This window comes from Brachionichthys hirsutus, chromosome 18 (genome assembly GCF_040956055.1).
Source record: "Brachionichthys hirsutus isolate HB-005 chromosome 18, CSIRO-AGI_Bhir_v1, whole genome shotgun sequence".
Lineage (NCBI taxonomy): Eukaryota > Metazoa > Chordata > Actinopteri > Lophiiformes > Brachionichthyidae > Brachionichthys > Brachionichthys hirsutus.
Window position 1 is genome coordinate 10,232,741 of NC_090914.1, and position 26,683 is coordinate 10,259,423.

General features: G+C 48.1%; 1 protein-coding gene across 1 annotated transcript in view; it reads left to right on the top strand.

Annotated features, from left to right (window-relative positions):
* The window catches only part of slc25a21 (solute carrier family 25 member 21), a 58,440-nt gene that overhangs the window by 29,477 nt on the left and 2,280 nt on the right, over positions 1-26,683 (top strand). Inside the window, exons 2-8 of the mRNA XM_068752193.1 lie at positions 12,951-12,999; positions 19,013-19,096; positions 21,759-21,825; positions 22,318-22,377; positions 23,865-23,972; positions 24,045-24,209; positions 26,062-26,243. Coding sequence (XP_068608294.1) covers positions 12,951-12,999; positions 19,013-19,096; positions 21,759-21,825; positions 22,318-22,377; positions 23,865-23,972; positions 24,045-24,209; positions 26,062-26,243 — 715 coding nt within the window. The remainder of the gene's footprint in view (positions 1-12,950; positions 13,000-19,012; positions 19,097-21,758; positions 21,826-22,317; positions 22,378-23,864; positions 23,973-24,044; positions 24,210-26,061; positions 26,244-26,683) is intronic.

The window sequence follows — 26,683 nt, forward strand, 5'->3', positions numbered from 1 at the left end:
GAGCCTCTCGGGATGGAGGATGAAACCCGGAGTCCAGGTGGGGGGGGCAGTGCTGTTCCACCTGCAGCAGGTGTGCTTGTGGAGGTTTCGGTTCTGCCGTCTGGAGTAGGTCAAACTTTCACTTTGGTCCAAACATAAGTGCGTCTATTTTTGTTTGAGTGTCTGTGCGTTTGTTTTCCGTGTGTGTGTGCGTGTGTCGGTGTGTGAGAGTGTGTGGCTTCCCTCCATCTTTTCCCCACAAGGAAAAGTCTCATGTTCGCTCTCTAACTCGTCCTGCTGGAGGGTCAATTGCAACCAGTTGGCCACCAGTCTGGTCCAAAGTAAACATTTGGAGAGAGACGACTGTAAGGCAGGCACCTGGGGGCTCCCCCCCCCCGCTACCTCTATGCCTTCTTCATGTGCGCCGGTGGGCCACGCTTCCCTGAGCTCGGCCGGTTTGCTTCTTTTGGATGGAACCGTGGGATGTCCCGTCTCCCGGGGGCTGGCCCCCGAGCCAGAGGCCCAGCCGGTCCGGCTGCAGGCGGAGACCAGGCCTATTTGGAGTTTCTGCACAAACACAAAGCGCATCTCCCTCTTTGCCTGAGCTACCAGGAACAGGCTTCTCATCTGGTTTGTGTGTGCCAGCGATATTTATGCAGTTCCAGGCGGGGGCTGTTCTGGGTCGGCCTGCAGCGAGGTGTCGGCGGGCTGCAGAACTCTCTCTGCAGCCGTTTGAGCCTGATGGCAGGCGACTCCTTTAACTCGGGCTGGGGAGCCATCTGCACGGCTCAATGTTGCCCACATTAATCAAACTCACATTTCCTCACATCAGCCTGCGTGCCTATCAGCAGGGCTAGCTTGTTAGCATAATGAATTCAGGTGGCTTTCCACAGAGGGGCCACAGTTCCATGAAAGTGAGTTCAGTCTGGAGATAAGTGAAACAAGAACTTCACTTTAGGCTGTTATGTTTAGGTTGGGAACTGCATTTACATTTAACCCTCTGAAGCCCGCTGTTTTTAACGTGTCATATAATAATGAGTGAGAAACCTCAAGGAAATAATCAGCCCAGATCAGCCCCACCCACAACGGAAAGCAATGAGCCAGGTGTGACCTCGAGCAACGCGTGGGGACTTCATCCGAAGGAAGATCTGACCTCTAAACTTAAATTCCTCTTGTGGAAACGCACCTTTTCTCATGTGGGTGAAATGTTCTGGTCTCTGAAGTCTGAAGTTTGAATATTTCATCAGTGGAATATTTGGATAAATTACCAGATGAATGTAGAATGATTTTCTGTTGGTCACGTATGATCTGATGAAAGCAGGCGAAGAAGAGGAAGAGGAGAGGATGATCATTTTAAAACGGATTGATCAAAGATGCTCAGAGAAAATGATCCAGATCTCACCTGAGTAGAGGATTGTGTGTGTGTGTGTGTGTGTGTGTGTGAGCCACCAGCTGCCGTTCCTACGTGTTTGCTTTGGGTGGAGGTTGGCGAGCTGGTCAGCTCGGCGGTAAATCAGAGTCTTCCTGACGGACGGGAAGCTAATCTGTCCCCGGTGTGTTGTTACCCTCAACCTCCCAGATAGCTGCCGGTCCTGCTGCTCCTCTCGTCCCACACGCACACTCGGCTCGGCCCCGGCCTGGAAACCAGAGACGGTAACGGACACACACATGTTGAACATAACGCAGTCCGGTCGGGCCGATGTCAAGAGTTCACCGTCTGCATCTGTCATAGCAAAGCTCCCGCGCCTCGGCGACGCCCAACGTAAGCAGAGCGACGGATCCTTCTAGAACCCGTCAGAACCCGTCCCAAGCCCTCACACATTGGGCTCATTCGGAGCCAGGGTGCCATCTGTTGCTTTTATGAGCCTTTGCATAGCAAATCCATTTGATGTGAAAAGAGAACGTGCGTTTCCGAGTCGACATTTCCACACTTCACAAGAATCCGCTGGAGTCGGCAGAATTTTGCACATGAAGATGGGCCGCAGCGAATGGATTTGTTTGTGTCAAGTATGTAGAACAAAGCACACGGAACCGAGCAGGAAATAATTTATGTTTAAAAGTGAATTAACTTCAAATAAATAAAACGGTCTGTCCACATAGTCTCGTCTAATACACCCTCCGTGAATTTTAGAAAAGATGTTTCTGTTCCTGTTGGGATGTTTTGTTCTGTCTAATGGAATAATAAATGATTTATTATTAGCTAAGGCTGTAAAATCTGCCTGGCCTTCCAAGTCGCACGGAAACAGACAAAAGTGAAAGAACGTCTCTGTCACTGCCGCCTTTTAAGAGACAAACCCAGGCGATGCTCCACTGAGGCTGAAAGACTTTCTGGACTGACTCGGTTTCCAACAAAAGGTCAAGCAAACACTCTGAGTTCAGAAGTGTCCGATTCACTGTCAGTGGAGCAGCTCCACGTTTTGTGTCCTGGTGGCGTCAGATTATTGGCTGTCTTCTCTGGTTTCTGGCTTTGTGGCGTAAGGAAGCAAACATCACATGTGCGCTGAATCCTTTTCACATGGGGACTCGAGGTCGGTAATGAAATTCAGCAACACGCAAAAGAAACGGCTCCATTATCCTGTAATTGAGGGGGTCAAGATCTCTTTGCTGGACAAACTCCAACTGAGCCGTGAGCTGATGTGGCGGTTGCTTTCATCCTGCTGCCGGGCAGGCGAACTGAACCGCCTCCGAACGGCCATCGCGGGATGATGGGAGCAGAAAAAGAGGGAGCGTCAGACTGAAATCTCAATGGCATAGAGACAAAGGAAAATACAGTGGAACCCCGGTTCTCGAACATAACTGGTTCCGTAATAATTCCCATAATAAATAATGTAAACTAGATGAACCCGTTCCTGCGCAGACGATAAATGCCCATTTACTCGCCTTACAGTTATATTAATGTGTAACTACGTGTATCTGAACAACAGGTAACGCATAAAAGTATAAATAATACGAACAGAAGCACAGCAAAAGTTAATTTAACACAATTCTGTGATTTATTGTGATCTGTGCTCACTTTGGCAGACGTTGAGCGAACACAGACAGCTGTCTGCGGCGATTATTCATCCCGGGTCAAATCGTGCTAATAAATCATAGTCATAACACAAAAGCTGCGCTGCTGATTGGATAATTACTGCGTCAAACCGCCGTCGTGTGCAACCAGTAATCATGGCTGCTCATCAGGCTCAAACCGCCGCCGTGCATGTGGAGCGCTGTTATGCAACGTCTGGCGCTCCAGCCTAATAACGCACGAAGAAGTGTAACGTCTTAACATGTCCCCCTCTTTTATTGAAAGGGGACGACAGAGTTGTGTTTGCAGCCACTCGCCCGACTGCAGGAACACGTTCGGCTCAGCGCTGGCTGAACATATTTGGGTGATTCTCATGAAATCAAGATTTAGAACGTGTCAAGCATAAGAATTTTTAACATGCCCTTGAATATATTTTAAGAATTGGAAAAAAATATTTCCTACGTTTATCGACATTTTGTCCATAACAAATTATCATTACCGCCAAATTATCATTACATGAAATATATGGTTAAAAATGAGTATTTTTGGCCATTGTTACAGTAGACGTATTACTCATGCTAAAACCTATATATAACTCTGGAGAGATACATTTTAAAATGTTTTAATTTAATGTAATTTCCTATTATCATTACCGAAACATTTGTGAGGATTTACAATTGTTTATTTAATTACTCTTGTAAAATATAACATACATATTTTGTATGTATCGGTCACTAAATAACTAGTGTTGTATAACTTGTCTGTATATTTTAAAACAAAATATGATAATATAATTATTACTTAATTTGTAAAACAAGACCAGGTTGCGGTAATGAGAAGGCCATGTCGGTGATGAGGATCGATATTTCAGGAATGAGAATTATATTATCTTTGGACAATGGGTCTGATACCCAACCATATTTGACACATTTAAACACATACCATTTTTAAATGAATGTTTATTTCATAAAGAATGTTTAATTTTCTCAATCATAAACATCACAGTACAACATGTAAATAATTATTAGTTTTCCAGTTTCTTTACGTTTTTGATGTATCTCTTTCTTTTCTTCTGTATTCCTCAAGTAAGTTTAGATCGCTGTAAACTGCTGCCCTATGCTTTGCCAACCTCTCTTTTGCTGATGCCCTTTTCTTTTCACTTGATGCTTGCCTGCAACAAAATACCATACTTGAGTATAACATTTCATGAAAAAGATTGAAATTGATTGTTGAATAGAATGAGCAAGAGTTATAGCGCATTCCCTCCTTTATTTGTTTGTTTCTCATTACCAAAACATTGTATCTCTCCACCGCAGCAGGCCCTCAACTGTTGCGGTGGATGATAGTGGTGTTGCGGTGGATGATAATAGGTGTTGCGGTGGATGATAATGGTGTTGCGGTGGATGATAATAGGTGTTGCGGTGGATGATAAAGGTGTTGCGGTGGATGATAAAGGTGTTGCGGTGGATGATAATAGGTGTTGCGGTGGATGATAAACAGTGTTGCGGTGGATGATAACGGTGTTGCGGTGAATGATAACGGTGTTGCGGTGGATGATAACGGTGTTGCGGTGGATGATAATAGGTGTTGCGGTGGATGATAACGGTGTTGCGGTGGATGATAATAGGTGTTGCGGTGGATGATAGCAGTGTTGCGGTGGATGATAACGGTGTTGCGGTGGATGATAAAGGTGTTGCGGTGGATGATAATATGTGTTGCGGTGGATAATAATAGGTGTTGCGGTGGATGATAAAGGTGTTGCGGTGGATGATAATATGTGTTGCGGTGGATGATAACGGTGTTGCGGTGGATGATAATAGGTGTTGCGGTGAATGATAGCGGTGTTGCGGTGGATGATAACGGTGTTGCGGTGGATGATAACGGTGTTGCGGTGGATGATAAAGGTGTTGCGGTGGATGATAATATGTGTTGCGGTGGATAATAATAGGTGCTGCGGTGGATGATAACGGTGTTGCGGTGAATGATAACGGTGTTGCGGTGGATGATAATATGTGTTGCGGTGGATAATAATAGGTGTTGCGGTGGATGATAACGGTGTTGCGGTGGATGATAATAGGTGTTGCGGTGGATGATAGCGGTGTTGCGGTGGATGATAACGGTGTTGCGGTGGATGATAACGGTGTTGCGGTGGATGATAAAGGTGTTGCGGTGGATGATAATATGTGTTGCGGTGGATAATAATAGGTGTTGCGGTGGATGATAAAGGTGTTGCGGTGGATGATAATATGTGTTGCGGTGGATAATAATAGGTGTTGCGGTGGATGATAGTGGTGTTGCGGTGGATGATAACGGTGTTGCGGTGGATGATAATAGGTGTTGCGGTGGATGATAATAGGTGTTGCGGTGGATGATAGTGGTGTTGCGGTGGATGAGTGACAATGAACGTTTATGCTAACGTAGCTAGTACATGATGTGCTACCTAAACTATTCTTAGCTGTTAATATTTAGACCATAATTGGTTATGTAATAATAATAAATAGAATCATTAACTTCTTTTTTTTAACTTCAAATGAGAACAATTCGGTAATGAGAACTAAAAAGTTGTGTAGCTACTTAAACATACAAACTTTGAAATTATATCTGGAGAGATAAAAAAAATAACTGCTTACCTGGTAGCCATCTTGATTGTTACAGTTAATACTGTCCCCTCCAACAAAATTCCTTGCAAATGTACGTTTCTTGAGGACTTAAACAATGATTGAAAATTGTTGCGGAGAATGAGAAAATGAGTCTTGGACACATTTTTATTCCTTGTTATTTTCACTAACTTTACTAATATTCTTCAAAGACCACATGTCTCTTCACTGTAACTGTTTATAGTATAACATACACTAAAGTTTATTCTTTTTTATCTTTCTTAATGACTAATATTTCCATCTCATAGAACCCAAATCCAGGACACATTGCGGTAATGAGAAATTTACCCTTAAATGTAAAGAAAAACAACAAAATGTATATTTATTATGGTAAATTTAAATCATGAGCAAATAGTACATTAAGATATGTCTAATGGTAGCCTTATTATTTTGATAGCATTAAGTTTTATAATCAAAATGCTTCATGCCACCGTGTTAGTCTGGTTTCGCGAGAATCACCTATTTACACTTTGGTAATGGCTTCCTGCCTTTAACCCGCATGGCTGCCGGACTGAACCATGAGAGCACTCTCCCTCTCGCTGCTGCTGCTGCACGCCTGTCATCCAGCCCCCCCCCCCCCCCCCCCCCGGACTACCCTGTCGGATTATTCACTCTCTCCTCTGCTGCATCATTCCCACCACTGGAAGATTTCACTCCTCAGGAATGCCCGCTGGCTCTGCAGGCCGTGCATCATTTGTATTTATCTACCTTGCGGCGCTGCAGAGGTTGCCTGTTTGGAGACGAAGCCTACCGTGATGCATCCCCAAATGTCGGCCAACAGAAAAGGATTTTTCCTTTCAGAAGGTCTCGACCCGGCCTGCATTTTAACCTCAGGACTGCAGACTTACGACATGCACTTCTTCTAAGGCCGGCTGTCCATCCAGCCGCCGTTAGACGGCACTGAGCAGTGGGTGACGCTTCATCCCCAGACGCGGGGTGTTAACAACTAATGAAAGAATTTACTGCCCCACTAAAGCGCCATTATTGCTGCGCTCGCTCAATTATTGGCTCTATTATCAGCTTTTATGGGTTCAGGTGAGCTTCCGCAGGAAGCCGCGGCTGGAGTGGTCAGCTCCGATTCAGACGCTCCCTGGTTGGCTTCACTGATTTGCATTTTCTCTGCTGCGCTGAATGGAGCGCTTTCAGCTGCTTTTCTTCGCCCTCTGTGTGGTTACAACATGTGCGTTCATCAATCTCCGTCCGCGTCCACTAGGTGACAGTAACGACACGGCGCTCCCCTCTGGGGCGGGATGACACCGAGGGGTGATCTCTTGTTTGCACAAGGTGCGTTTGGCTGAAGACAGGTGGGCGTGTCAGCGGCGGCGGTTTAGTGATGTGGAGACACGGTGGTGAGGCTGATGGCGGCGGTTGGACGTCCACTCACTTCCCAGTTATCAGGTGTTGAACGCCCGATAGAATATGAATCGGAGAAGCAGGTTTGTTTGCAGTAGTACAAGTAGCAGTGGTAAAAGTATCCATAGTAGTACCATAGTAATTATCATGTCGAATAAGACCAGTTTGAGCATTTTATTTGGCACCACCGGCTGTCTGGTCCAGGTCTGTCCATATGAGCAAATATAAACGTCTGCATTTATACTCTAAAATGACATCATACACCGTGTCGGCCATTGTACGAGCTTCATGCACTTTGAATATTTTTTTTTTTCATGTGACCGTGACCGTCACCTGCCCTCTTGGCAGACTCGCCTATCATATTTTATTATCTGCTGCTTTGTATTTATTTATTATTGTAATTAAACCGTGGAGTATTATTCAGCTGGTGAAGTGTGGACTGACGGGATTGATGCTCTTCTGTTGGTTTTAACAAAAACACCCGACAGTATCACGAGTACGCTGATGCAGGTAGTAAAACCCTTGAACTCTTATTTATTTCTGTACTTCTGTCTGAAGGTCTTTTGACTTTATTCCCACATAATACGTTTCCAATAAGCTGTGATGCCTGAGGAAAGATAGAATGACCTCATTTAAGCAGGATTTTATTTTATTTTTTACACAATGCAAAGGAGGAGCCGCACGGAGCCACTGACCGGCAGCTCTACTTGACAAGTGAGGACACGCATTTCACAGGTCACTTCAAGGCATTTATAAAGGAGAACGAGATTTTCAAGTTGAAAGAAAATTACATGGTGAATTTTCTTCTTGCGGTCTCCTAGAGTTATGTGCTCCTGCCCCCCCCCCCCCCCCCCAGTTAGGAAACCAGTGGTTTGTAAGCAACGTAGCCTCTTATTAAGACGTCCTGGAGGGTCTGTAGCTGCTTGTCTGCTCGTTCATCTCCGTCAGCTGCTACAGGATCCCACTCAGACGGTGGCAGGAGCCCCGCGGGACACCATTTGTTTAAAATCCGATTCCCGGGGCCGGGATGAAGAATTTCCCCTCCGACATCAGTTCCACACGGCTTTGCATCCATTCTGTCATCCTGTCACCAACTTCATTTGCATCGGGATGGGGGGGGGGGGGGGGGGTGACCACAGGTGACATGCATGCTCACCTCACACACACACACAGTCAGTATATATGTCAGAGTTCATCTGAAGTTTGACAGATGGGGACGGACTTGAGCCAGGGGAAAAGTGCAGCACATCAAATATTTACAGCAGGGATCCATTAGTCATGGTCGGATTACTACAGCGTTGTCTTCTGTTATTAAGAGGATCAGATAAATAAATAGAGCCCATGTTTGATTTCGGAGGGTGTCCACCGACTAGGCAAAAAAAGGTAAAAGTATCGGGTGAAGAATGACTCTGTTCCTCCTTCTCTCTTTTTCTTCCTTGATTCATTCCAACTCAACCTTTGACCTTTGAACAGGATGTGCATCCTTATTATTAGGGACCAGTTCAGATCAGCTCACAACGTATTTTAGAAAGATGCCGTTCCCCACGCGGGAGAATAAATCTAATTAAAACGATCAGAACAAGATGCCTCCATAAAGCATGATGAGACGGAGCATTACGCTGCTTTTTATTCTGGGGATGCATGATGAGACACCTGGCCTTCCTGTTTGTTGCTATTGGCTGCAGTGACGTCCAATTTCTGCTTGTGTTTTTTCCCCAGAGTTTGGCTGGTCCTGCGACTTGTACTCGGGTGTGACTAATATTGCGTATGCTACACAAAATCTAAAAGCAAAACTATCACCAGGTGGTTCCAAAACCCACCCGGAGAGTAAATGCGTCTGGGTTTAGGAGGCATGAAGTCTCCTAAACCGCCGCACCAATGCATCCTGGGATGCTTCCTCCCCGGCTGTCATTGGAGATGACCCCCACTTGTTTTTCTAAAGACCCTTTGAGATTTCCTGGTGCAGCGTTAGGGAGTGTTTGGGGAGTTAGCAGGAAGCCTGATTGGTGATATTTGTGATTAATAGCTCTCTCTCTCTCCAGATGTTCAGAGGCATTATGCTCAATATGTAAATTCCATCATCATCAGCTCTTCCGGATTTGTTTTCTAGACATGCTTGTTTCTCTTATTTGCACCGAACACTTTTGGGAGGCGGAGGAACGGTAACATGAGAGCCTCTGAGGTGATGATATTTGGTTTCAGTTTTATTGTTGCCCCATCTGTTTGCTTTAAAAGCCCTTTTTATTTGCTCGGGCAGTATTTCAGCGCTACAGTTAGCCTGGCTAGGTAATAGCCTCACCTTTGCAGACAGGCTGCATGCTACCTGCCTTCCTTTGTTATTTCACCTGACACTTCTTGTTTACACCAAACACAAATGTTTTCTTGTATGTACAATGTGAATTTACTGCCATCTGTCACTTTAAGGTTTGTGTTTTGATAAACTAACAGTAATACATGTCATATGGAAATGCAGTCGGGCCGGCTCTGAGTGTCTGGCGTGGAAGTTGAGTGTGGCTTAAATCAGTGCAGGCTCATGTTTGAGGAGTGTCGTAGGCTTTGATGGAAAAGACGCAGGATTTGACAGGCCAATAGAAACGTCTATTTATATTTTGCTTGCACGGCTCGGTGATCTCAGCCTCTGGCTGACATTGGCTTCACCCTTTCACCTGGATTTTTGCCCGAGTGTTAAAAGATCCCGAGATGAATCTGCCTCCCAGTATCGAAGCGGCTGGGTCATCCTGCTGATGGATATCAATGTCACCCTCGTTACGTTGATGACACATTGCTGCTGGCTGGCGGGGGCTGCTTAGCATTCCAGATCTGATATGGCTTCTAAAGTATTAATGGAGGATGTGGAGGCATGAGGAGCAGGCTCAGTCCGGAGGCCCTCACGTTGAGGCCAGAGGTGACGCTCTGTCGTTACGTCTCGTCTGACACCTCGGAGCGAGCCGCGATTCTCCCAATGAACCGAGAGGAGCAGTGTGTCGGCCTCAGCGGTGCTTTCTGTGCTAGCCGGCAATGAGCCAGTGATGGATGGAGAACTTGTGCTGCAGCATGTGTTTGAGCAGGTGCACCCCCCCCCCCTCCATAGATGGGATGGTCCATAAATTATTTCATCTTTGGCTCCCATCATGTTTGAGTAGATAAATAGTTTAATTATCATTTATGAATGAACTGCTCCTTTAAGACTGTAGCATGTAGCAATCATTTAGCAGGTCAAGGAAGCGTGTGAAACACGCGGCTCTTATGTATTAGTCAGTTTAGCTGCGCTTCCTGTGGCGGCGACCTTCTCCCTGTGGCTGCTGAGAGTTTACGGTCAGTCCGTGTGAGTCTCGCCGTGATGGACGACACCTGCACCGTTGTGCAACCGCTTCCTGGTGCTTTTTTTTTTTGCGTGGGAGTGAACATTGTGCAAACTCGAGCCAAAACCAAGTCAGATAATAATCTGAGGGGAGTGTAATCTCGTTCATCGACGAGCTGGAATGTCTCACTAGCACGCCGGCGGCATGGCTACCGGCGAGGCGGACACATCCTCCAGCTGACTGAAGGCTGAGGCAGCAGTTTTTTAACGCCAAACTCAGTGGACCTGCACACAAGACATCGTGTGTAGTAAAAAAAAAAACAAAGCGGTGAAATGACAACTGGATGCGACGCAGTGAAGACTCGGTCCAGACGTGCATCGTGCTGCTGAGGCACCATGGCGGCGCTTCTGATGGCGGTGCTCCAGACCGCCATGAACGCTTGTGCCTGAGCCAGTGTGTGTCTGCTGAATGGCGAGCTCGGTCACTACGATTGTTCCTCAGTGACAAAGAATCTCCAGGCAATGTTTGAAATGTTCACCACGGCCTCACGGTGATTAAACGGTAGTCGGAGCTGACGGCTGCAGCAGAGGAGCGTTGATGCTTCGGGACTTCCTGAGGAGGTCGCAGTCCTAAAATAGCTCCAGTGAATCACTGGATGGGCGCACCCTGCAGTGGATCAGCGCGTGTTGCAGTGACGGGTTAACACCTTTGTGGGTCTGCCAGCAGCTCCACCCTCCTGTGCGGCTTGTTTTAGGCCGGGTTTGACAGTAGACACATTTACTCTCTCTCTGGACCTTGTCAACAGGAATTCTGGCACATAAAGGATGGAATGATGTGAAAACAAAACAGCATTTATTCTACAGTGCGTTACCATTTCATGCGCACAAACTTTGGCGCTGCAGTTTGGATTGAGCTGCCCTCATGTGGTCAGGTTAGGATTCACTCCTCCATGAACAGCCTCTCGTCTCGTCTGTCCGCGGCTGTTCTTCTGGTTTCTTGTGCGCAGGGCGCTAAACCAACACGACAAGGTTTTGCATTCACACTTGTCGTCACGTAATCCTTCTGCAACTGCCATCTTGGAGATGCCATAATGCCCTGCAAACTGATGTTAACCTGACAGCCTGAGAACTGACCCGATCAGTAATTCTAGTTTTGTTGAGTGGAGCATTGTTGCTGATATCATTTCCCTGTGCGGATTATTCAAGTATTTTGATTTTGGCATCTTCAAAGTGGTCAGATGGATTTTGGGGCAAAAACAGGTTGATAAAATTCCAGGTGGTTCTGGTATCTGGATTTGGCATTACCTAAAACCTCCTATAATAGGACATTGTAACATTATGTCTGTATTATGAAATGCAATACTAATAATTGTCTGATGTGGCTCCAGATCTGGATCATAATCCAGATGTGGTGGATTATATCTGTGTGTTAAGGATCTCCTCATGCTGTCCTGATTCAACTGCTTTTGTTTCTGGTTCTTCATCAACCTAATGCTTATTCATTTACCTTTTCAGGTTCTAATAAAGTTTTTGGACACATTGGGAAATTACTCGCCAAACCAGGTTGTCTGGTTTCGGCCTCTTTAAATGGGTGAACATCCTGTTTTGTCCTTCTTCGTGCTGGACCGCGGCCCCTGTTTGGAGGAGTTGGCGTATTTCACGCTCCTCTCTCACCACTCCACATCCTGTTGGAGCATGTTCGGTCACTTCCCAGCATCTTCATGTTTGCACAGGCTGATCAAGCAGGTTTGGTTTCATCCCGTAATCTGATTACCTGCTGAAAGATTCCACGTGCATTAATAGCTGAGCCAGAAAACGATGCAAAGCTGTCTTGTATTTAACTTTCAGCGCTGCATCATTAACTTAGCAGTCACCTCCACTGTTTGAGTCTTTCTCCTGGAAGGTGGCTCCTGGAGTCATTTTCCCCGGTGGTATTTCCCTTGATAATTACTTACCCTTGAAAAGCCCCTGAAGATGCATTCTTTCATTCACAAAATGTTTAATTGGGCAAATTAGAACGAGTCCATGCGGCACAGCAGCTGTGTACACAGTCTGCAAGGGAAGCGGAGGGATGCGGCGAGAGTGAAAGTCCACACTGAGTCAGGAGGCCTCCCACCCAAAGCAGTGGCTCTCCAGCACAGACGCACAGAGCTAGCATGTGTGTGAAACCGACCCGGGTGCATTGATGTGCAGGTTCTGGTGGAGGACTGGCACGCCTGTCGCTGACTGGAGTTCGGTTTGTTCAACACCTTTCAAAGAAAAAACAGTGAAGGAACAGCTGATGACTTTTGCCCCAGTTAGAAGTCTGGCAGGTTTCTTATCAGATTATTTGAAGGGGGGCCGTCGCGCCAGACTAAACGTCTCATGCCACTGTCTGATCCTGGTGAAGTTCGTGGGTTTAAACTGTACATTTGACCTGCATTCAGGAGCGCTGCCATGTGTCCACTGTAAAAAGGAAGCACACAATCCGTACAGTCGGTTGTTGCTTTTCAGAGATGACGATGTAGGAGATATTTTCTTGATGATGATGTAATTCAGAGATGACCAGTGGATCTGATGCTGATGTTACTCTTTACTGCCTTTGCTTTGGAGGTAGATGGATGTCTCTGATTGTTGTTCGTGTGACTCATCCTGACTTTTTCCACTTTTTTAGGTCTGGTAGAGATCTGCTTGATGCACCCCCTCGATGTAGTGAAGACGAGGTGAGTCGCCCGTTTGTGTCTCTGTTTGTGCGTGATGCAATGGCAGCAGCAGTCCTGAGTGATCAGAAGCCTCTCAGCCGGCCATAAACAGGTCGTGGGCTTCTCCTAAAGCTTTATAGTCCTTCACAGGCCCAGCCGAGACCTCTGACTTAATTCTGAGACCCCCTGCCCAATGCCTGTCAGTAAATTCTACTGCCTCTCCTCTCATTTACGGCAGCAGTTCCTTGGTAAATCAATTGCGAGGTGTGCCATTTAAAAAGTGCGGTGGCTGCACTCTGAAGGCTGTGCCACCATGAGAACACGGAGAAGGAAAGACGGGGCTAAAAGCCAGGGAGGGCAGTGTTGTATTCGTCGATATCTGATACTCTGAAGGCGTGCGGCGTGATTTATGGTCACGTGGAGGAGCTGTGGGGGTTTATTACAGGTAAGTCTCTGCCTGGTCGTCCTCACACAGGGTCAGGGTTAAAAGTGCACTCACTATTTTCTTTGTAATTCTCTTCCTTAAAAAGTGCTAAAAGCGGCTCTAAAAGTGGACAGCTTTATCTGTTTGTGTTGCGTTTGTGTCGCCATGTGTTACTATTGATCGCCGCTGAGTCGGGGCTTCTCTTGGCCTCGGCTCGGGTTTAACTCTGGGTTCTAACAAACTGAAATGTCTCTTATTTAATTGGAACAGTTCCTCCCGAGTGTCTAAAAAACAGGAACGGTTATTTTTCCATGCCAAAATCACTTACAAAAACCCTACGTGTATTAGTACATAGTACAGTACACACATGTTCCCACACTTACAGCCACTCATGAATTAATAAAGCTATAGCATACATACCAGCTAATTGGGACACTGAGGGAGCTGAAATCTATTAGCGGGAGCCTTGGAGCCGGGAATCAGACACACCTCCACCGGGTCTCCCAGTCGCCCAGGCTGGCTCTTATTAGGCCCGGCTCCTGCTTTAATGTTCACCAGTCCAAATTGAACGGCAACTGGAGTAAATTAATTTTTTTCCACCAACTCAGAATCAAAGGATTCCCCCCCCCCCCCCCTTTCTTTAACCCCTTCTCTTTTTTTAATCCTGCAAGGCATATGCCTACCTGCCTCGGAGCCATGTTTACCTATTTGCCAAATGAGGCTTATCTTTGCTCTTTCTCCGTGGGGGCGGGAGGACTGGGATTAGCCGCCGGGAGCCAAGTACTCGCTTCTGAAATATGAATTCATCCTCTGAAACGACTCTGCATGGCAGATTAATGAATGGGCTCATTTCAGAGATTTAATCAACATGATTGATGGCACAAAAGTATATTTATGGGATTTTTGTAAAGCAGAGCAGGAAGGGAAAGCCCATTATGACAAAATGATTAGGTCAGGATATTTGGGAAAACACATCTGAGGACTGATTTAAGTGTTTGACTGGCGCACACTCGCATCGCCTTAGCTACGCTCCGTAAAAGCGAAAGCTTTCCTCTCCTTTGTTGTTGCGTTTTGACTCCCCGCTGCTTCGCTCGCTGACCAGTCGAGCCGTGACCTCCTTCGCTCGCCTTTGCTAACAAGTACATCCATCTTACATCTGAGGGGCTCCTGCAGAGCCCACCTCCCATCAGAGAGTTACTGCCTCTGTCGTCTTCACTGAAAGAGAATGAAAGGCGTGTCCTGATGGCATCGTTTGAATTCATTTAATCTGACACTGCTGTGAACTCTAATCAAGTTGAATTAGAAGCTGGAGAGGGGAATATTTTATTGATAGTAATAACTGGAGAGAACGGTACTCTGTTGCGCACACACGCCTCCCATAAGGAACAGCAGTCCCTTTGATTGATTGAGTTAATAAATTGATCCCTATCACATCATCTCTGGCTGAGCACAGCCTCTGTGTGATAACCTTTAACTTAAATTTCAACCCCCCCCAAAAAAACTATGTCTGATTGGGGGGAAATAAAATTTTCTATTTAAAATAAAATCAGGATATGAAAACCAATGTCTCCGCCCCTTTATCTGAATGTCCAACCCCCTCACATTTCAGTCAAATTCATCCAGTAGTTCTTTTGTGTAATTCCTCCAGCACTCAGACGAGCTACCAAACGGTGATGAAAACAGAAACTGCTCAGCCGACTAATAAATCACTAAACGTCAAGCTCAAAGTAGTGAATACCCATGTGGACCTAATTATATTTATGCCCATGAGGGCCAGATTAAGTCAATATTAGCTTACTTAGATAATCTAAATGATGCAGGCGTCTGTCAGACATGAACACAAACTCCAGCTTGCACAGCTTGCAGTTTATTTTCATGCTGTATTTAAGAATCCAGGTAATTTCAATGGGTTCGTGCGGTTCTTTACTTGTGTACGCCTTGGAGGGCGACTGATTGATTGTTAAAGGTCAAAGAAATAAATACATTTTAGAATAGAAAACAGAGTCTCCCTCTCCACCCCCACTCCGTGTCCTTCATTCTGCCCCCTAGAAGAGAAAAATACTGTTACTAACAAGGAAAAACCAAACGCGTTAACATCCCGGATGCCTCGCCAGCTTGTTGAGTAGACCTCTATCGAGATTCAGCATTAATACAGAGAAAATAAAGACATATTAAACTTTATTTTCTTGATTCATGCAATCCAATAAATGCATCGAAATCCAGCAGTGCAGATGTATTTTCTTTGCATGATCCTAACGTCAGATATAAATATAGCGTTCTTGACGCAAAGCATTAATTGCTCGTAACCTTTAAACCCCGCCCCTCCATTGTTAGGAATGTGGGGGTGAGGATGGAGGAGGGCGGCGGAGAAAGGCAGTGGGACCAGAGTTACAGCCTTTCATTAACCTGGAAACCCCCTAGTTACATGGTTCATGGGCTGGTCTCAGCTCACTTGGAGGTAACAAAGGGTGTCGGGCGGCTCTTCCTGCGGGGGGCTTCGTGCCCGGGGCGCCCCCATCTGACTCTGATCAGGTTCTCCTTCTCATTAGAGAGCTGGACTGAGCTGTGTTCCCCCTTCATGTTCAGATCCAGTTTCACCGAGCTCCGCCCTCGTACACATGCATCCCAAAACAGCTTCCGCCCAAAGAGTGAGGCCAGGCCTTCCTCGTCTTTGAGTCGTGTTGAACTTCCTGCAGCTTGTGCGCTGCGGTCTGATGTGATCGCCATGACGATGCCCAAAGATGTGTTTTATGCAGTAACTCTTCCTCTGTTCTCCCCCTGCGCCCACACCTCCTCTCAATTTCTTTTGCCATCTTTTTTCCCATTCTCACCCAACATTTTTAACCCTCGCAGGTCTGAGGACATTAAATGCATTTTTGCATGTCTTTTTTTTAAAGGGGACATGCAAAAAATACAGTAATATTTGGTGGTTCCGGGTCATTACCAACCCAAACCCAAACCCTGCTAAATTAAACCATAGTCTGTGATGTCACAACAGACGGCCATCAAGCTTCTGTCTTTTGATCAACCCAGTAAGCCCACTGCCTCCATCCCAGCGCCATCGTTAATGAGGCTCACCTCACCGTCCGCTCTGATGTGACAGCCCATCTTGTTGATCCCTGGTTCGAGGCCATTACAACCGGGGTCTGGGAGCGGGCACGGCCCTCTGAGCGCTGCTCTCCTGTCCATAAAAATACTCCGAATGGGGCTCCGCCTTCGTTTACCTTTTTGACTCCTGTGCAGACGACGGATTTTCACTTTTACAAGCGGTGGAGGTCAGGTGGACGAGGCCTTCAGGATTATTTACAGAAGCAGCTACCTGCCCTCACGTTCACCCTCGCCTGGGCAGCGCTGGACTTGTAAAATACAAACGCCGAAGCTCGGGGAGGGAAATGAAAGGATGATGAACTCACAGATCTCGTCGCCGCTGAGGAACTGCTTGAGTTTTTTGCTGACGATTGAAGGAGACGTGTCTAGAAGCTCGTCTTTAGGAAGCCCCGGGGGGGTTTCCTCGAGTCTTCTGTCTGCAGAGTTTATGATCCACATGGCTGACTCCAAGGTCAACGCGACCTCTTCTTCCTCGGTGTGTCGTCACTGACACCTTGCTTTGAGTTCCACCAATGGTTGCTATGAAAACAACATTAGCAGCTTGCTAGCCAGGGGCCGGTGGTTCCATCTCCCACTGCCTGGGCCTTGGGCTTTTATTGTGGGGTAGGAGAGGGCCATGAGGAAATGAGGTGACCCCGTGGGTCACAAGTGGAGTCAGGGGCCTGGTCCGGACCACGGCCCTGCCAACCCCACTCTCTCAGGGCTGGCTTGCGTTGAAGCGGGGGAGACTTGGGACGGGGTCCCTTCCATCCTTGGCCCGAGCATCATGTGCCTTTAATTAAGACAGATTTGAATATGTTTACAAGCCCCAGTGGTCTTAAATCTCCCGGGCGCCCCCTCCCCTCATACCGCCAGCCCGTCTTCTTCTTCTTCCCTTTAATATGGTGTCAGACGTCCATTTATTATGCTGTTTTAACGGGTTTTCAGAAAAGGGTTACAAGCTATTTGGGAATCCACCAAATAAGGTTTGAGGAACGCCCCTCAAAGATGTTAATCTTATAGCGATATGAAAGGCCGCTCACCCCACTAAACTCCCCTCCCCTGGAACCTGGGGGCCCTTCGTGGCCCCATCAGGCACCCGCATGGACGACTTACTGCTGACCTTACGACCTGGCAATAGAAACCATATGAGGAGGAATCTCTCTCTTGTCCTGTCCCCTCCTCCTCTGTTCGGACCCTCATAATCGTCAAGTCCTCGGCTGTTTACAGGAGAACTGCATCGCATTTTTCATCATGCTTTGACCAAACTGTCATTTATTATATTTTGTTAACTGCTTAAGTTAAAGTCGCTGTAATTCCACCAGACCTTTAAGTTTAAACGTCTGGTGTTTCTACACTATTATTATGGCGGGTTTGGGTCATTAACAACCCAAAAACAGCTCAATAAACCATCCAGTCAATCCTGCGTGGTTCTGCAATCAAGTACAGAAACACGTCCGGCAGAAATCTTGTCGTTTGTGACGTCACAAGAGAAGCGAACGTCCACGTCAATGCTCTTCCTGTGTCTCCTGCATGAGAGGATAAAGTTTATTTTTTGTGGTAGTGTTGGCAAAACAAGTTATTGTGTCCTAGAAATGTCGCCTCACGGTTACCATGGTAGCGAGCATGCGCACGTACTCGCTTTGAACATACTTTTGCTTCCGGGTTTAGAGCGTTTCTGGCAGAGTGGTTTGAGACAGAAAAGACGGACGCTGTCCTGCAAGCATCTGTTTGAGACAGAAAAGACGGACGCTGTCCTGCAGCATCTGTTTGAGACAGAAAAGACGGACGCTGTCCTGCAGCATCTGTTTGAGACAGAAAAGACGGGCGCTGTCCTGCAGCATCTGTTTGCTATTTTGACCAAAGACTGGCTCAGATATTTCATGTAAGTGTCTGGGAACGGCGTTAACTTGTGGCGAACGGGTAGAATATGTGATCTTTAATGCACCTTTTTGTTGGTGTTTCCAAACCACATGGCGACCCGTAATGAGATCCCCTCATCATTTCAATACCTGAAACGCTTTATCTGCAACAGGCACCATTTCTATTCATTCTTTTGCCCCAGACTGGTAAAAGCTTTACACCGGCCTTTAATAGGGAGGTGCCAGCGCTTTGCTGTACAACTAAAAGTCCTTCGACCGGCTCCGTCGTATTAAACATCTACACGTAACTGAAGAGCTATTGGAATGGGCTTACTAGCATGTCAGTAGTCAAAGTGCTTGCTGCAAAGGGCCCGGTCCTGGGGAGTCGGGTGGCTAATTGGACCGGTTAGGTTAAATAAATGTTTGAGTTGCACCGGGGGGACGTGGTGCCAGGAGCCCCTCGTGTTAGCGGAGCCGGAATAAATGGCAGATGAAAGGGAGCGGGGAGAAAAGTAAGGGGGAAAATGAGCTCATTTATGATAAGATCAGATTTGCTCTGTGTATTTTGCACACATGTGTCGCCGTGTACATCATTAAAGCCCAACAGGAACCAGTCTGGATGTAGAGCTGCTGATATTTAATGAGAGCTGTGTCGTTGCAGATTCCAGATCCAAAGGGGGACCAGTGATCCCACCAGCTACAAGAGCCTGGGCGACTGCTTCCGGACCATCTTCCGCAGCGAGGGGTAGGTTGTCCACGAAGCCAATCCCCACTGAGACGGTGCAGGTGCAGAGGAGGCGGGCGCCGTTTACGGCGAGTCGACAGCTTTACACCGGATATAAAGTTGATCTGCTGCGAGGTGTGAGCCAGAGGCTGGCAGGCGACAGTTGGAAGCGGCCCGCTGGCTGCACCTCAATAACCATGCTGCTACAGTAGCTGTAGCACCACACACACACACACCAGGTGAAACCCAATGCCTTTGTGTCTGTGTGCTCTTTGGGTGTGTCCTCAGGGACTAGTTCCACAGAACGCTTTCATGGTTGCCCAATGACTCTGTCAACGATGACAGCTATTTGACGGCAGGCTCACATAACAAAGTCCCGCCGTGCCCACAGACCGAAGATCCACTTCCATGTCGGCCAATTATCACTAACCGTGTGTTTTTGCTGGAATGATTATTAAGAATGAACAGGACGGAGCACTCTCTCTGAGGTGGAGGGGGGGCAGCCTGAGCTCGCTGCTCTGTCACTAAAGCCAGGAAAGACAAGAAAACAAACAGAGGACGGCATCTTTAATCCTTTGGGGGGTCTTTTGCACACCAATCAATGCATGAGGGGAATCATGAGCTCTCTTCTCGCGTCCTATTGGTCGCTGTGTGTCAGGAGAGAGAGAGGAAGAGGAGTATCTGCAGAGTCCAGCAACATTTAAACCCCATTTCTTTTATGTTTATCGCTGATATAATAATAGAAACTTTTAACAGGTGTGACCTCAGAGGAGGGAAAGTCTGGATCCCGGCGCGCTATGTAGAAGCAGAATCCATGTTGGACACTCATAGTTATGTTTTTAATGTATACGGAGATTATTTCCATTAATAACTTCGACTGGAGAACGGAGCATGAAATGTGGCAGCGCTCCTCTCGGGCCTCCCTCGCCTCCCTCGCCTCCTCGTGAGGGTCCAGCAGCATAAGCATGTGTTAAGTGTTTCCTCCTGGTGGGAACAAGAAGGCTATTCTTCAGCCTTCCATGCCGGCGTGGTATCCCTACACCGGGTCGGGACCGAAGCAGAGACATCCAATGGGCCCGTGCGTTCATGGCTCGCTAGCCGGCTAGCAGCTAACATTCTGTCCTGTTTGTTTAATGGCTTGTGTGTCTGCCGGCGCTACTCTCCAGATGGATGTAGGCTGTTAAAAAAGGAAAGGTTTATGAAAATGAAAGCCAAATCACACACCCCCGCCCCCCCTCCTCCGCTCCGTGTCGGGACGCCATTTGTTTAGGAAAGCCAAAAAAGGACTTTGTGTGTATTTTACATTGAGAATCAAATGAGGATTCAAATGACAGCCACTCGCCAGAGGCCCTATTTGTTGTGTAACAAAATTTTACTCCTTCTTCATCACCTGGTGGCTCGCCAGCCTGACCACACCCGGGAAATCTGTGGCCGGCATTTGCATGGACAAAGAGCGCAGAGGGAAGCGTCTTCCGTCTGAGAGAAATAACGTGTTTACTCGGACAATGGCAGGGATTAAATACTGGACTCAAACAGGAACATCTCTGGGTTGGTAATCCCGCTCCCACGGCTCCCACAGCCCCCGGCCACAGCTTCAGGTGTCCATGACGTGTTTGGACCGGGCCGCTTCCGGACGTCCTGGCTGCACGCGGGTTCCGTCTCGGGTTCTCGTCGTGGGCCTGCAGCCCAAGTATTTACCTTTTCGCCCGATCAAGCACGATGACCTCGCCGTTCATTGTGGTTGCAATATTACTTTCAAGATATTTAAGGAAAAGTCTAAATGCTGGAATCTGACAATATTGTCACAGTGAGTGGAAGCGTCCGGCTGTCTGAAACTGCTTTGTCTATTCTCTAACCCTAACTGATCAGTCCTCACACCCACTTAAACCTCCTGCTCCTCCTGCTCCTACGATGTGAAACAGGTAGGACAGGTCTAAATGTTTAAATAGGAGCGAGGGCAAACATGCCATTTTCCGTTTTGGAACTAATACAACATCTTCGGTGTGAGTGATCGGGTGGAATGGAACGCGGTGCGACGTGTCCGTGTCGGCTGGAGGAACGGGATGGAGCACGCTGAGAAGAGGAGGAGAGAGGAGCGTTCAAGCAAGTGTGTTAAAGGAGGAATTAGCATAAAGCTAACAGTCCAAACCAGACACTCCATTCGCTCTATCAATAAACATCTGTAGATGAAGTTCATCTCTGCACACATAACTAACATTCATTTCACTTTTCCGGAGGTTTGAGCGAACCCAAACTATCCAGACACAAAAGTAAGAAATACGCTCTGGAATCATTTCCATTTCCACTTCTGGAGGACTTCTTTGCCAGCGTTCGTGGTTTCAGACGATATCTATAAAGTACTTTTGCCAAACAGAAGCAGGACACTTTCCTTTTCCATTTTTCAAACTTGTCATTAGCTGTGCGGCCCGCGCTCGATGCTGCCGGAGGTTTGCATCCTGCGGTAACTCCATGCACTGAGGGGTAAAGACGTAGCAGGACGTTGATGATGTCATCGTAGACGTCTCCCACAGTGTCTGCGTCTCAGACTGACAGCATGACTGACACCGAAGATGACTATTGATTGAGGATCCAGATCCAAAGCAGTGTAGGAATGTGGGGATTGGGATCTGTTCTTAAGTTCTACAACCACATTTACGTACCATTTCATTTTGTTCCTCCTCAGAGTCTTTGGTTTCTACAAGGGAATTCTGCCTCCGATCGTGGCCGAGACGCCTAAAAGAGCAGTGAAGGTAAAAAAAAAAGGGGGGGTGGCGGCTCTGGCTTGGCTGGCATGTGAAAGCAGGCCGACCACAGCTGTGCTAAGGCATGTTGATTAGACACACAACTCCTTCATCTCCTCAGTTGCTCCCGTTGGTTCTGTTACCCGGACAAATATTGACTCGTAAGCATTTAAACGCGGTTTGTTTCCCCAGAGCCCCATCATTTCATATTTAGCTGTTAGCATCTCATGCTAATGTGTGTGTGTGTGTGTGTGTGTGAGGGGGGGGGGGGCTGTAATGAGATGTAGATGAACTTTAGAAGCACATTAGCTCATCGTTCAGATGGTGAGCTAAGAATTAAAGCAACTGAAGCAGTGATTCAAGAGTTTGGCTCAGGTAAACTAACCAGTTTACCAGTTTACCCCCCCTCGCCCCCCCTCCCCGGTGTGTGTCAGGCATCCATCACAGACGCCATGTCTCAATGCTTGCTGACAGCTCATTCATCCTCTCTTTCCTCTGCAGTTTTTCACCTTTGAGCAGTACAAGAAGCTGTTGATCCTGACCCCTTTGTCTCCTGGTGTGGTGAGTCTGACACACAGAGACACCTGAATACACTCGCCTGAAAAGCAAACACACACACACCCAGCGCAAAAAAAAAAACAGTTCGCCTGTCAAGCGCCTCCGAAATCGGTGCCAAGAAGGATTCTGGCAGCCGAATCGGTTCCTGTCGAGCTGAGGGTGTTTCTTTGCTCTGCTGCTGCTCACCTGAACCTTCAGACACACATTCTCACTCTGCTCTCGCCCAACGTTAAACCGGGATGATGATGATGACATCACACAACATGGGATGTGTGAGGAAGGGCTGAGGAAGGGCTGAGGAAGAGGAGAATCTCTATCACGACTCGCCTGTGTCTGTATTAATTCTCCCGCCGTGCAATGATCTCGTCCTTTCTGACTCTTCTGCTTTCTGGAGTTTGAGGAATCTGAGGGGGCGTGGCCACTACACACCACCTATTCAGGTGGCAGCCATGATGGACGGTTCACCTGTAGTGCAATGTGAAAGCAGACAGGTTTTTACAGCCATTGGTGGAGCAAGGTTTACCTGCGCCATCCATCACAACCCCCCCACCCCCAACAACTTCTTTATCTCTTCATCTTCCTCCTCCCCAGGCTTTGACCGATCGAGTACTGTAATAACATCAGATCATTAGTGCGAGTGAATCACAGATTGTCGGTGTGTCTGGGCTCAGCTGAATGCCTCCAGTCTGATTGATGAGGACACACACACACACAGGAACAACACAAACGGGTCGGCGTCCCGGCTGCAGACCTCGTGAGGCGAGTCTGAGAGGGACGGTCCCGCCTCTGACAGCGGGACAAAGAGGCAGGAAGAGTAACGAGCTCGAGACACGATCTCGACATGTTCCCATTAGGACTCCCTTTTTCCTGCAGCTGGAGGCCGATAGCTCCTCCTCTTATCCCAGCTGAGCCTGCCAGTTTTAGGCCCGCCCACCAGACGCTAGCCAATGAGCTTCCCTGTCTGGTCCACATCCAAATGCTGCAGCACCTCTGAGTCTGATACATCTGGGGGTCTTCAAACCATCCCTGGCTGGCCCCTCCCCTCGGATCAGGTGGCCTCAGGTAGCCCCTCCATGGTCATCCTTTTATGTCACATGGTGCATTTGATTCATGTTTTTTTGTGTGTTATTTTCAACTTGCCCAACACATTTGTATAAAAGGAGCAGAACAAATACACGTGCTTGTTGTGTGCCACAGAGGCGCTCATTGTTCGCCGCCGTCTTCACGCTTTACCTCTGAGCGGCTCGCATTCCTTCTTCCTCCGTCTGTCAGCCAACACTTTGTCAAACAATAACAAACACAGGTGTCCTCAAACATTTGTCAAACTGGCAGACGAGAAAAACAAATTTCATTTCAGACACGGGTAAAGACTTGAAGAACGAGTTCCTTAAAGAAACTCCGCTCAAACCTCTCGGGGTTGGTTTGTGTGCTGCTGTGGAGATGTCACCTCCACGTTGTGGTCTTCAACCGTGTCTGCCCCCCCCCCTCAGGCACTGTCCGTCGCTGGACTCGGCGCTGGACTGACTGAGGCTATAGTCGTCAATCCGTTTGAGGTGGTGAAAGTCAGCCTGCAGGCCAACAGGGATGCCTTCAAAGAGGCGAGTAAACGCCGCCATGCATCTGGGACGCGCCTCCGCAGCATTTAACACTTTGATTCTTCTCGCACGCAGCAACCGTCCTCATTCGCCCAAGCAAGACGCATCATCAGGTCAGACGGCTTCGGGGGGAGGGGCCTGAATAAAGGCTTGACCTCCACCCTGGGTCGCCACGGAGTCTTTAACATGATCTACTTCGGCTTCTACTTCAACGTCAAGGATGCGATTCCCAGCAGCCCGGTAAGAAGCCGGAGCAGCGTCCTTAATCCTTAATCTGCTTTATTCCGGTATGAAGAGTATGATTTAGCTTTCTGCTCCAAAACAGCAGAACCTCCCGACCCTTATGGGGCATCTAAACTCCTTCAAATGGGATTGATCAACCACGAATGACCCCCCCCCCCCCCCCCACCCAAATTATCAGCAACATCCTGGCATTTAGAAATCATTCCATTCTCCCAGCATGCTTTGCTTCGGCTGCTCAGAACTCTGCAACCAGTTTGCGCTGCCTCCAGGCTCACGATAGCTCAGACCGGCCACCTCGTCGTTTGACAGTGCGATTCGCCGAGCGCCCCCCCGCCCGCCACGGCGAGGAGGAAACAACAATCAGAGCGGGACCCGGTTAGATCAGCCCCGCTCCATACCGCATCTGTTTGCTCCTCATAACATCCTCAACGTTTCGGATTACGCAGCCCTGACGGCCCAAACAAGAGTTCATTTTGTTTAATGGAAACGTTACCATACGCCGCGTCCACGTGCACAAACTGGGAGCATTAGATTAAGCCCGGTGGACTAATTGGAAGCAGACAAGGATGCTATTTCCAAGAGGAGCGTTCTCTTTTATATATTCGGTATTTTTCCAGGGACACATGGCGCAGAAGAGCGGCCATCCTCTGTGGAGGATAATTATGTGGCTGGATGACCCAAATAGCTCTTTCATTGTTGAGAGTGATGGAATGGTGTTGTTTGTGACGGGCTAACGGCGGGCGGGGGGGGGGGGGGGGGGATAAACACTGTGACCGGGCCGTTTCCAACGTTCCAGCTGGACGATCACTCATATCTGCATTTCAGGTAGCACGCCGCCATCATTCACCAGCCAATGTGTGAGGAGATGTTTGCTTTAGGCTGTTAGGAAGTGGGTTGATGGGTGTACTTAGCCCCCCCCCTCCTCATTTGAAGCAGGATTAGCTGTTGATTTACCTCGGCTATCGGGGTGTCCAGCCGCTTGAGAAAGGCCCGGACCGGAGAGGCTGCTGTCATTTGTAAAAATATCCCGGCCAATTAGCTGTCAGAGCGCTCTGAGTCTGGCCCGCTTCGGTACAGTAATGCCCCTGTGCCGAGTCACAGCCCAATTACCCAAATTGTCCCCATATGCCTCCTCAGTCCGCCTGCATGCACCCTGTTTATAAATCCTCTTGTCTTGGCTCCCTGAAGAACATGTGCTTCTGCTCAGCCAATCAGAAGACAGCATCGCAGTCAGGAAGTACTAATCTGCCCCCCCCCCCCCCCCCCCCCCCCCCGCTACCATAAAATGATCAGGGCTTTCATGCCAGCTTTGCAGTCGTATGCACGAGCCGCCCTCGTGTTCTCCTTCACTTTGGTTTGACGCAGCGTCTCGTCATTGATTCAGTCGACTCCATCAAACCGCTTTCTCTCCTCCGCTGTCAGGTTTTAGGTTTTCTCCTCGTCCAAAGAGGAGAATTCAATTATCTCCTCACCCCCCCCACCCACCCCTGCGATGGAACGTCGGCTGAAGTTTCTGAGTCCACAAACGCTTCTCGAGCTTTGCAGGATGTTCTCCTAAACGGCAGCAGATAATCCGTCGCCCATTTTTATACGTCACGCCAACTTGCATGTCGTACCCCCCCCCGCTACATCCATAACCGGAGGAAGGTTAAGACTCGTTTCAAACAAAGTGTCTTCCTCCTGTTTAAACAGTGTAAAGTTTAAACTCCCACAATGATCTGATAAGATTAAGCTAAACTTTTCACGGCAGCTCTGTTTTAGTGTGGCGCTCCAGAAATTGTCCGAGGAGACGATGTCCATCTGTGGTTGATCTCCTCGAGGACCTGCCGCTCACCCTCTTCCTCTCCAGGACCCCACCTTGGAGTTCCTGAGGAAGTTTACCATTGGCCTCGTCTCCGGGACGATCTCCTCCTGTGTCAACATTCCCTTCGACGTAGCCAAGAGCCGCATCCAGGGCCCCCAGCCCGCGCCCGGCGAGATCAAGTACCGCTCCTGCTTCCAGACCATGGCGCTGGTGTACCGGGAGGAGGGGTGAGAGAAATTAATGAGGCACTTTGTCTGCTTTGTTAGCAGTTGATAGTTGGTCATCTGCCAAACCCAGCTGTCAGAAAAGACAAATTATTCCAGCTGCAGCTACAGCTACAAGCTAGCTCGATGCGGCGTGGAGGGCAGAGAGAGACGTTGTGGGCTGGATTCCCCTCCTGTGCGATCACACATTCCTGCAGTCTGACAGTCGTACAGTAAATGCTAACATATTTTGAAGCCTCGGAGGATGGCGGCTACGGGGAAGGATGGCGGCTCAGCTCCGTCACACCAGGGCCAGCGACATGTTTGTAGTTAGAGGACACAGGGACCTCGGGGGCCACTGCAGCGCCGTCGTCACAGGGGTGCGTGGAGGGCGCCCCCTCCGCCACTTCCAGCCCCCCCCCCCCCTCCCGCTCTAACACAACACAGTCCCAGCTAATTAGTGG